Genomic DNA, 11,497 nt, shown 5'->3' on the forward strand with positions numbered 1-11,497 from the left:
AGCTTAGGGCCTCATCAAACCTCAATCCGGCCCTGGATAGGATGCCCAACCACGTCACGCGGATTCCCTAACTCGCGTGGAGGGCTTGAGAAAGCAAGGCTGACTCAGCGCAATTCCCCCATCACTGCCACGCCGCCCGCGGACAATCAACACTTTCGTGATTCAGCAGAAACCCGGCGGGACGAGCGACGTCTCGATTGGTCGGGTGGTGCAGTGACGTCAAAGCCGGCTACTTCGGATTGGGGAGCCGGGGAGCGGAAGAAGCGAAGCATGATTCAGCATATAGAATCCACCTACATAAAGCTCTGTAGAAGACGAAACTTAACAACTCTTTTGGAACTTCACTAGAAACCAGAGGAATATAGAGTTTGGGGCATCAGGGAAGCGGTAAGTAAAGTGCTGCCGCTGGTCTGTCAGCTGATTTACCCTTTATTTTTAAAGAATCTGTTCGTTTCTTCATTCTTCTGTACTGCTGTCATTCTGTGCCTTAAATTATACGAGGCGGGAAGGAGGGATTTTTTTATCGGTAGGTGAAAAAAAATATTCCCATTTCCATGCAGGATCTTAAAACAGCTGGGGTGAAAAGGTGCTTTGCTTTGGATTGTACCAGTCCTTTATTTCACTCAGAAAAATAAATATACAAATCCTTGTTAATGCTGTCTTGCTGTTAAGTGGTTTGTCTAAGTTCCTTCTCCAACCCTCTGAAACTCCTTAGGTTTAGGAACTGCTCCCTCTTTGCTTACGATGATCTCCACCCTTGCCTCCTCTTCAGATACATTTTAATAACTATAAAACAGATTACAGAGAAAATATTTTTATTTTTATTTAGGGGGAGAATAAGCTGTCACAATTGCCAATAAGGAAATGTAACATACAGCTGTACGTGACTTTTTGAGTCAATACAGTGGTACTTCGGGTTAAGAACTTAATTCGTTCCGGAGGTCCATTCTTAACCTGAAACTGTTCTTAACCTGAAGCACCACTTTAGCTAATGGAACCTCCGTGCCGCCGCTGCCCGATTTCTGTTCTCATCCTGAAGCAAACTTCTTAACCCGATGTAATATTTCTGGGTTAGAGGAGTCTGTAACCTGAAGCGTCTGTAACCCGAGGTACCACTGTACTTGGCATCAGTCCATAGCTAATATTTTTCTTTGACTTAGTTTCCACCCCTTTTCTACTGTTGTTCCTGTATTTGCTTCCACATGACCTGTTGATTTTTTTATTATTTATTGTTGAGTCACATGCCGCACTGCTCTTGCAGGATACAGATCCTTCTGTAACTCTGCAGGTGGCGAGATTCCTGAATGCGGTTATCTCACACACAAAAACCACCAAAAAATTACAACAACAACAAAAACTAATCAGACAGTCATGATGAGAGTGCATGACGGATCTCGTCTCCAGTTCTCCTTTTTCTGTGAACCGTCCCTTGGATCTTTCCGGGCCCCAAGCCGTTACTGTCACTGTTCAATGACCACCCTTGCATCGTGGTGTTCCCCTTCTGTTGTTAGATGTACCGGTTTTTATGCTTCTGTGTTTTTATGTTTGTACATATTTTATGGGCTAATAGCCGTATATAAATAAATTGTATAATTGTATTATTTATTGAATTTATATACTGCCCTATACCCAGAGATCTCAGGGCAGTTCCCAGAACATAATCAAAATATAAAACCACAAAATATATAATCATTTGTTAGTAGGAAGGCTATATTATATAATGTAGCAATCAGTACCCCCATGGTTCTAAACATGTTTTCCTGTCACTTCCCTTATACCAAAAAGCAATTTATTTATTTTTAGAAACAGTTTTGTCATGCAAGAGAACAGAATCCACTTCCATTGTACAGCCTAAATTGTTTTCTTTTGTAGTCCATATTCCGCTTTTTCTTCTGTGTTTCTTCTGCCTCCCTCGGCACCTGTAATTCAACCCTTTAGATTTTGGTGTCTTTGTTCAGCTGGGTGAGGAACTGGTTTTCTCTGATGAAAGTGTCCCAAATGTCAATTAGGCAGTTCTCAAGGGTAAAACCTTCAGCTTACTTGAAATGCATCCAGGCCGGGGCTGATTGGACGCTTGCTCACACCTCTAGCTCCTTATTCCTATGGAATTAACAGGCACTTCTAACAGTGCTACTGTGTACCTTGTTTACTTAGATATCATTTAGCCTTGCAAGCATGTCCATAGTGATTTGTCTGAATAGAAGACCCTGGTCATTAGTGGCTCGGAAGATAAACACCTGACTTTATATTGCCTATTTTCAGGCTTCTTGGAAAACCTGATGCATTTAAACCAGTAGAACCTCCTCTTACAGGTAACAAAGAACTCTTTAAGAAAAGCAGGCGGCTTCCTAGAAATGGAATTTCCAGATTTGGGGAAACACTGCTGTGAGAAGACCTGCAAGCAGCTAGGTGAGAAACTGCTCAGGGGGGGTGTTGGTGCTGTGTTTGGACCTTTCCTTAAGGGTAGAGTGCCATGGTATCAGGCAGACAACCAGAGCAGGAAGGAGCAGCTACAGAGATATAAAGAGCATGTAATAAATGAGGAGTCTGTATCAGCGATGGGGAAGCTGTGGCCTTCCTGGAGTAAAGCTCCCATTGTTCCTTGCCATTGTCTATGGTGAGAGGAGGTGGGAGCCCAAGAACATTTGGAGGGCAGCATAGTCTCCAGCCTTCACTTATTTCTCCCCCACTTTTCCAACTTGCCAAGGTGGCTTGCATTGCAAAAAAGCAAATATAACTATATTGCTTGCTTACAGCGTTTCTATACTGCCAATGTTGTTGTTTAGTCATTTAGTCGTGTCCGACTCTTCGTGACCCCATGGACCAGAGCACGCCAGGCACTCCTATCTTCCACTGCCTCCCGCAATTTGGTCAAACTCATGCTGGTAGCTTCGAGAACACTGTCCAACCCTCTCGTCCTCTGTGTTCCCCTTCTCCTTGTGCCCTCCATCTTTCCCAACATCAGGGTCTTTTCCAGGGAGTCTTCTCTTCTCATGAGGTGGCCAAAGTATTGGAGCCTCAACTTCACAATCTGTCCTTCCAGTGAGCACTCAGGGCTGATTTCCTTAAGAATGGATACGTTTGATCTTCTTGCAGTCCATGGGACTATCAAGAGTCTCCTCCAGCACCATAATTCAAAAGCATCAATTATTCGGCGATCAGCCTTCTTTCTTCTTCTACTTCAGCTTTCAACCTTCTTCTACTGCCAATAACCAATGCCTTTCTGGGCAGTTTACAATAAAACTGGCCACTACAGGTGCTTCAGGGCTTGGATAATCCAGTTTAGAGCTCCTCACATGGTGGAATGGGAAGAACAAAGGCTTGATAACCCTTCCTCCCAGGGGGAGGGGGAGTGACCTAGCTAAGCCTGGCAGAACAGCTTACTCTATGCTCTTAACCCCTTCATGCATTAATTAGACTTGAGAATGTTAGTTATATGCAACTGCTCATCCCACATTTCCCTTGAACTATGTGTGTTTTCTCTTTTTTTCCTTGTAGACTTTCTGCCTCTGAAATGCGATGCATGTGGTGAGGTCTTCTGCAAAGACCACTTTGCGTATAACCGGCACAAGTGTTCCTCTGCATACAAGAAGGTAATGTAAACTGCAGAAAGGGTGAAACTTGACTGGTGTGTGTGACATGAAGAACAGCGCTGCAAAACTGAATAGCTGGCATTTTTTGAAAAGAAGTAGCTATCGATAACGACACACGTGCTGTTCATAGGACCAAAGCAGGGATGGGGGGTTGTGCATGATGGAGTGCAGACTTTGCACCTTAACACACCTGAGTTCTGCAGCCGTATTTCCTCGCTAATATCCAGTTGCTTTTTCAGGATGTGCAAGTTCCAGTCTGTCCTCTCTGTAACACTCCCATCCCAGTAAAGAAGGGAGAGGTGCCAGATGCTGCTGTTAGTGCCCATATGGACAGAGACTGCAAACGTGATTCTGCTCAGCATAAGCAAAAGGTTAGGACCTTTCCCCAGAGCTATACCGGATGTACACAGCAGTACAAGATGAAGCATTATTGTGAGGTCCTTGCTCTGTATCAAGTTTATCTTTAATCAGGAGATGCTCAAACACTTTCCTAGCTGGCGGCCCAACTTTGGGGAGGACACAGATTTCCAAAGTTCCTCTTTGCAGGCCCCTAAGAATTTTGAAGAAAACAGCTATATTTAAGTTTATACTGTGAGCTCTTCAGTGGATCATGAGTGCTTTTGGCTGACTGGGAAGTATTCTTAACTGTGATACCTCTCGTTTGCCTGACTAGTAAAGGTAAAGGGACCCCCTGACCATTAGGTCCAGTCGTGACCGACTCTGGGGTTGCGGCGCTCATCTCGCTTTACTGGCTGAGGGAGCCGGCGTACAGCTTCCGGGTCATGTGGCCAGCACGACTAAGCCGCTTCTGGCAAACAAGAGCAGCGCACGGAAACACCGTTTACCTTCCCGCTGGAGCGGTACTTATTTATCTACTTGTACTTTGATGTGCTTTCAGACTGCTAGGTTGGCAGGAGCAGGGACCAAGCAACAGGAGCTCACCCCGTCGTGGGGATTCGAACCGCCAACCTTCTGATCGGCAAGCCCAAGGCTCTGTGGTTTAACCCACAGCGCCACCCTGACTATTATTTATTAATTTTGTATACTACCCTTCATCCGTAGATCTCAGGGTAATTCAATACATAAAATTATAAATATAAAAAAACACAAAATACCTATAATAAAAACAACAGCAACAGCAAAAAATAATCCCTCTCCCAGAAACACATTTTAAAGGCCATAGGTTATTTAATCAGCCAAAGTCCTTATTGAAGGGAAATGCCTGACACCTAAGGGTGTGCATTCAAACCTTGGTTGCTGAACGTAATCTGTTCCATAAGCCCTTTCAGCTTCTGAGATGTTTGACAACCGAAGCACGGCTTCTGATTGGTTGCAAGAGCTTCTTGCACTGTATTCTAACTTGTATTTTAATCAACTGTTTGTTTGGTTGTGTTTTTAATGTTTTTACTGTATTTATATTTGGTGTTAGCCGCCCTGAGCCCGGTCTTGGCTGGGGAGGGTGGGGTATAAATAAAAAATTATTATTATTATTATTCAAGCAGAAGCCACATTGGACGTTCGGCTTCCGAAAAACGTTTGAAAACCGGAGCATTTACTTCCGGGTTTTTGGCGTTAGCGAGCCGAAATGTTCCAAAACGGAGCCGAGGTTTGACTGTATAATGAAGACGTCACACGAACCTCCCTGAGGAGAGCATTCCACAAATAGAGAAGCACTGCAGAAAAGGCCTGTTTTAGTGTGGTCATCCTCCAGCCCTCTCATGGAGGAGGCACATGGATGATCTTCGGGACCAGATAGGTTCATATAGGGAGAGTCGGTCCTTGAGGTATTGTGGTCCTGAACCATTTAAATATCTATGGCTCAAAATCAGCACTTTGAATTGGGTCTGGAAACTTAATTGGCAGCCAGTGCAGTCAGGCTAGGAACGGTGTAATGTTTTTAAGCTGTCTTGTTCTGGTGAGCAACCTAACCCCCAAATTCTACATCAGCTGTGATTTGTATGAGGAGAGACAGTCCTTAAGGTATTGTGGTCCTGAGCCTTTTGGTGAGCCTCTGTTTTGTGTGGCTGGAATATAGTTTATGTAAAGGTAAAGGTTGCATCACTTGACCTGCCCACCACTGTGTGTATGGCTCCTGGAAGCCTGCCCTCAAGGGAATGTGGCCCTGGAGCTGAAGAAGGTTCCCTTCCATTGCACTACAGGGAAGCCAGATTCTCTTACTGGATTTAGTCTTAGCAACACTGTCCTAGACCAGTTCACCCAAGTCCTTCTTAGTTAAATGGAGTTTGCTCCTAGGAGATCAAGCCTAGGGATTGCAACCATTAAAATGGTAGGCAGTTGTGGAATCTTTGCAAGACGGTCAACTTTCCTGGTCGAGTTGTAACTTGACTTCCTTCTTAATCTAGATCTTCACAAACAAGTGCTTCCAGCCAGGTTGCAAAAAGAGGGAGATGATGAAGCTAGTTTGCGACCAGTGTCAGGGGAACTTCTGTCTGAAACACCGACATCCTCTGGACCATGCCTGCAAAGGGCAAGCCCGGGCCATTTCCAAAGCTGGGTAAGGCTAGAACCAGGGGCTTTTGGGGGGTGTCACCCTGACAGGGGCAAAAAAATAGTGGGTGGCACTCACCGCGGGGCCTACAGCGCGCCTGAGCCACCCGTCTCGGGCACCCGCAGGCTCCGCGCTGTCCACCCGCTGCCTCTCTCCCAGCTGTAGGTCGGCTGAGGCCCCACGGCGCGCCCCGTCCCTATGGGTGGCATGAGCCCTGTGCCATCCCTATGGGTGGTTCACCCCACTCCTATGGGCGCGCCACCCTAGGTGCCTGAGAGGCTTCCTCCGCTGCTGGCTAGAACTCCTCTGCTGGCTCAAGAAGCTGCCTGCAGAAAATATTAAATGTTTTAAATCCTCTTGAGGGTTTTAAAGCCAGTGTGGCCTTGTGAATTTCTGAGGCCTTCTGCAAGCCAGCTCACATGCATCATTTTGTTTGTATACTGTCTTGCCAAAGGCTGGCATAAGTCTAATGTGATCAATAGACAGTAGTGTGGACTTAGACCTTAAAACCTGTACAGTGGACCCTCTGGATATGAATGTAGCTCATTTCAGGGGTCCGTACATACCCCAAAAAATCTGCAAGTAGAGGCACCGCTTCTGCGCACATGCGCGGAGTGATAGAGCACTTCTGCACATGCGCGTGCAGCGAAACCCAACAGAATACACTTCTGGATTTGCTGTGTTTGCAACCTGAAAGTTACGTTACCCGAAGGCAATGTAACCTGAAGGTCCACTGTATTGGTCTTTCTGAATAATGTCAGCTTTTTTTTTCTTCTTCTTCTGTGGCAAAACGTTCCCCCCCCCCCCCAGGCAAAGAGACCTTTGCCTTGTGCAGTGAGGCTTCCTGAATGACGGAAGGGGTAATCCTGCACAAACCCAGAAGTGGCACAGCTGGCCGGTGCATGCAGAATGCTGAGTGTGGCTGTTTCCTTGCAGATGTGCTGCTCTGATGAGATCGCTGGAATCGAACAAGATGTCTCTCAACCACCGGGTTCTGCAGAACAGGTAAATAACAGCCACAGAGTAGCCCCAGCCACTCTGGGTGGCTTCCATCAAACAGACACAGAGAAGAAAACCTCAAACATTAAAAACCTCCCTGAACAGGACTACCTTCAGGTGTCTTCCCAAAGTCATGTTTATTTCCTTGACATCTGGTGGGAGGGCGTTCCACAGGGCGGGCGCCACTACTGAGAAGGCCCTCTGCCTGGTTCCCTGTAAGCTCACTTCTCACAGTGAGGGAATCGCCAGAAGACTCTCGGAGCTGGACCTCAGTGTCGGGGCTGAATGATGGGGGTGGAGATGCTTCTTCAGGTATACTGGGCTGAAGGTGTCAGCACCAACACTCTGAATTGTGCTTGGAAATGTACTGGGAGCCAGTGTAGATCTTTTAGGACCGGTGTTATACAGCCCTGGCAGCCACTCCCATTCACCAGTCTGGCAGCCACATTCTGGATTAAATGGGGCTGGCGTGCTTCTCCCATGTCTGTTGAACCTAATAACTGGAGCAGAATCTCACCTGTCATGTACCACAGAAGTGGGCAGACCCAGACTTGTACCATCCACTTCATTTTGCACTTGGACTTTTGAGGGCCACTAGCTATATGGCTTGGGCCGAGGCTATATGGCTAGGGACACAGGTGGCGCTGTGGGTTAAAGCCTCAGCGCCTAGGACTTGCTGATCGAAAGGTCGGCGGTTCGAATCCCTGCGGTGGGGTGCGCTCCCGCTGCTCGGTCCCAGCGCCTGCCAACCTAGCAGCGATGTCACACTGGCCATGTGACCCGGAAGTGTCTCTGGACAGCGCTGGCCCCTGGCCTCTTAAGTGAGATGGGCGCACAACCCCAGAGTCTGTCAAGACTGGCCCGTACGGGCAGGGGTACCTTTACCTTTTTAGCTATATGGCTTGGGCCGAGGCTACCTGAAAGAGTGTATCTTAGTGGGAGAACGTATGCCTACTAGTCCCAGAGCTGGTGTGCTGAGTGGATCTTGCCTGGGAAGCAAGGTCGAGAGCTTAAAAGCTCTTTTCTCACCAGGTCTGCTTGGGGCTACCCAGTGCAAAAAAATAGCTTTTAAGCACTCAGCCTTGCTTCTTGGCAAGGCCCACTCAGTACACTGGCTTTGGGAGTGTACAGAATGCTTTCGCGAGACAATCCAACTTCCCGCAAGATCTTGTTGAGAGCTTCCCAACCTTGCCCATATATAAAGAAATACTGCAAATTAGAAGTACAGGTGAAACTCAAAAAAATTGAATATCATGGAAAAGTTCATTTATTTCAGTTTGTTGTTGTTTAGTCGTTTAGTCGTGTCCGACTCTTCGTGACCCCATGGACCAGAGAACGCCAGGCACCTCTGTCCTCCACTGCCTTTCAGTAATTCAACTTAAAAGGTGAAACTAATATATGATATCGACTCATGACATGCAAAGCGAGATGTGCTTCTACTTCTCAGAGGTCCACTCTTGCTCGATTTGCAATCCTTGTTTTGCTGATTTCATTGAATATTCTAATTTTCTGAGATTGTTAATTTGGGGTTTTCATCAGCTGTACGTCATGATCATCACAATTATAACAAAGAAAGGCTTGACATATCTCGCTTGGCATGTCATGAGTCAATCTCACATATTAGTTTCACCTGTTAAGTTGAATTACTGAAATAAATGAACTTTTCCATGATATTCTAATTTTTCGAGTTTCACCTGTACGTAAGATGTGGGCGTACTACAAAGGTAGAGACATGTCTTCTGAGAAATGGGTGGTTCTTCGTTAGCTGCAGCTTATTGCTAACTAATTGCTTGTTGTTGTTTTTTTCAGCTGCAAAGCAAAAAGCTGAAGTTTTCACAGCCTGGGTCCCAAACTGCCTTGTCCTGTTGACTGCTGTACAGATTTAGCTCTTAAAACTTCTGCGTATTTTCTATATTACTTTTATATGTCTATTTCTTCAATAAAAATCGATGTCTTTACAAATAGCGGTGCTTCTCTGGTAGTTCAGTCACTAGAAAACCTGAAACCAAGTCCTATAATTGTTGGATAAGTCTCCCAAGAAGCAAGGAGGAGATTTGTTGCGTTGCCCCAAGTTTAATGGCTTGCAAGTACGATGCCTTAAGCCATCCAGCTTTTGCCAATCTGGTGGCCTTCATATGTTTTGGCGTCCAGTTCCTATCAGCTCCAGCCAGCACGGCCAACAGTTAACAATGATGGAAGTTGGAGTCCAAATAAATAGGGACCGCTTACCAGCGGGAAGGTAAACGGCGTTCCGTGTGCTGCGTTGGCTCGCCAGATGCAGCTTGTCACGCTGGCCACGTGACCTGGAAGTGTCTGCGGACAGCGCTGGCTCCCGGCCTATGGAGTGAGATGAGCGTACAACCCTAGAGTCTGGCCCGTACTGGCGGGGGTACCTTTACCTTTACCAGTTTGGCAAAAGCTGCTTTGATAAATGAAGCCATGTCCTGTGTTCATCCTTCTCTTCTCTTCTTCCCTGCCATGCCCCACCCCAGATCCCTCCTCACTAGAGAGGAGGAAGACCTTTCCAAAAACGAAATACTAAAACAATCCTACCCATAAAATGCTTCATTTCCCCCCTCTTTGTTAGAGGGAAATTTTATTTATTTCATAAAATTTATACCCCGTTTGATTGTAAGAACAAATGAACCTCAAAGCAGGTTGCAAAAAAGATAAAACAATAAATCACCAATAAGAAAAATGAGCAATTTAGAACTTTCAAAAAGTAAAAATAACAATCGACTAAAAACGTCAAAACTTGCACCGGCTTTCTCTAAACATTAGCTCTGGCTTGTCTAAACAATATTTTTAGCACGTGCCAAAAGGGGTACAGTGAAAGCAGCTGCCCGAGTTCAATAGTGTTATCAAGAGCATGGAGGCCTACATTTTTCAAATGTGAGATTATGGCTTTAAAGTTGGGCAGCGTCCCTGCGAAACCTGGTGTCTGCGGAAGTCTTGAATGCAATATCAGATCCAGCCACAGGGTGTCACAGCTGAGAGGTTTGTTGTGTACTCTGTCAAGTCTTATTCCTGCCTTTAAAAGGAAGGAATGTAATTTTGTGCGTCTTGTAAATATTCCAGCAGATGCATTTCTTTCGAGAGCAAAATGTGGAAATGATCCCTCTGACAGTTGACCAAAGGGAGTCATGGCTCTTCCTCTGTATTGGTCACCATATTCTTGTCCTACTAATAATACCTCAATGATTTCTTAATCATTGAGAGACAGTGTAGTGTAGTGTAGTGGTTAGAGTGTCAGACTAGGACCTGGGAGACCAGGGTTCAAATTCCCACTCAGCCATGAAAGTCACTGGGTGGCCTTGGAAAGCGACTCACTGCCTCTTAGCCTAGCCTAGCCTACCTCACAGGGATGACAGCTTTTGGGAGCCACAGGTGAGAGCCGAGTGCAGGATAGAAACCAAAGGTGGATAAACTAACCCTGAAGGAGCATGATGTACCAGAGGGGATGTACCCATCCCCTATAAATAAGAATCACTCAATTTCACTCAAATGTAGTAGGGAAAACACATTAGTCCCTGACCTGAAGAATCACATTTAGGGCAGAAAATGCTTATTTTCCCTGCTGCTCTATAATACTAGTTAGTATTAAGAACAGACTGACAACACCTCACTCCCCACTATTGTTTTACTGTATTTTTAAATCTATTGCAAGCCACCTTGATAGTTCTAGTTCATGGGTAGGCAAACTAAGGCCCGGGGGCCAGATCTGGCCCAATCGCCTTAAACCCGGCCTGCGGACAGTCCGGGAATCAGCCTGTTTTTACATGAGTAGAATGTGTGCTTTTATTTAAAATGCATCTCTGGGTTATTTGTGAGGCATAGGAATTCGTTCATATTTTCAAAATATAGTCTGGCCCCCCACAAGGTCTGAGGGACAGTGGACCGGCCCCTTGCTGAAAAAGTTTGCTGACCGCTGTGCTTGACTGATCACTGTGGCAGAATACCACAAAGTTAATGCTTTCACTGAAAACAATTGCACTGGCTCCCAATTTATTTATTTTTTAAAGCGGCTACTAAACTGAATAAACAGTCACAATCATAATCTACTTCTCCCTGGGTGTGGTCTCAATTGGAGCCTGCCCCAGTTTTGCGCATCTCCCTGCGGCGTGGTAGTGCGCTGAACCAGCCAGAGAGGAAGCCGCGTGAGTACGACGGCGGACGCAGACGTCACGCGCACTGGACGAGGCGGCGGGGTAACGGGTGGGGCGGGAGGAAAAGAGCGACGGCCTTTGTGCCCAATAGGAAGGGAGAAACCCAGGGCTCGCGCCCTCTTCACGTGCTTGCCCCAAGCCCCGCCCCGCCTTCCCCCCCAGGGCGCGAGGGAGACGGAGAGCAGGGGGAGGGCCTGGGTTCCGTAGCATTAGATTTTGATTAGCTCCGC

At 46.4% G+C, this 11,497-nt stretch overlaps 1 protein-coding gene across 4 annotated transcripts; it reads left to right on the forward strand.

The window, feature by feature from the left end:
- Window positions 1-229: 229 nt before the first annotated feature.
- Window positions 230-9,065, forward strand: ZFAND2A (zinc finger AN1-type containing 2A). Of its 4 annotated transcripts, none has more exons than XM_081889417.1 (7): window positions 230-387; window positions 2,313-2,409; window positions 3,499-3,593; window positions 3,833-3,964; window positions 5,957-6,108; window positions 7,039-7,107; window positions 8,911-9,065. In XM_081889417.1, the coding sequence occupies exons 2-7, from the start codon at window positions 2,355-2,357 to the stop codon at window positions 8,927-8,929; spliced, it is 522 nt and encodes a 173-aa protein (XP_081745543.1). In that variant the 5' UTR covers window positions 230-387; window positions 2,313-2,354; the 3' UTR covers window positions 8,930-9,065. The 4 variants fall into 4 exon arrangements, with proteins under 4 accessions (XP_081745543.1, XP_081745546.1, XP_081745545.1 ...); XM_081889418.1 differs by having other exon boundaries at window positions 269-387; window positions 2,263-2,409; XM_081889420.1 differs by lacking the exon at window positions 3,833-3,964.
- Window positions 9,066-11,497: the final 2,432 nt, after the last annotated feature.

The sequence above is a fragment of the Podarcis melisellensis genome (genome assembly GCF_964234715.1).
Source record: "Podarcis melisellensis genome assembly, chromosome: 14".
Classification (NCBI taxonomy): domain Eukaryota; kingdom Metazoa; phylum Chordata; class Lepidosauria; order Squamata; family Lacertidae; genus Podarcis; species Podarcis melisellensis.

What these genes read in the sequence shown, in the direction of transcription:
- ZFAND2A (XM_081889417.1), top strand. Translation starts at nt 2,355, where the DNA reads ATGGAATTTCCAGATTTGGGGAAACACTGCTGTGAGAAGACCTGCAAG. An exon ending in GTTCCTCTGCATACAAGAAG is followed by an intron (nt 3,594 to 3,832) that starts GTAATGTAAACT and finishes TTGCTTTTTCAG; the next exon opens with GATGTGCAAGTTCCAGTCTG. An exon ending in CGGGCCATTTCCAAAGCTGG is followed by an intron (nt 6,109 to 7,038) that starts GTAAGGCTAGAA and finishes GTTTCCTTGCAG; the next exon opens with ATGTGCTGCTCTGATGAGAT.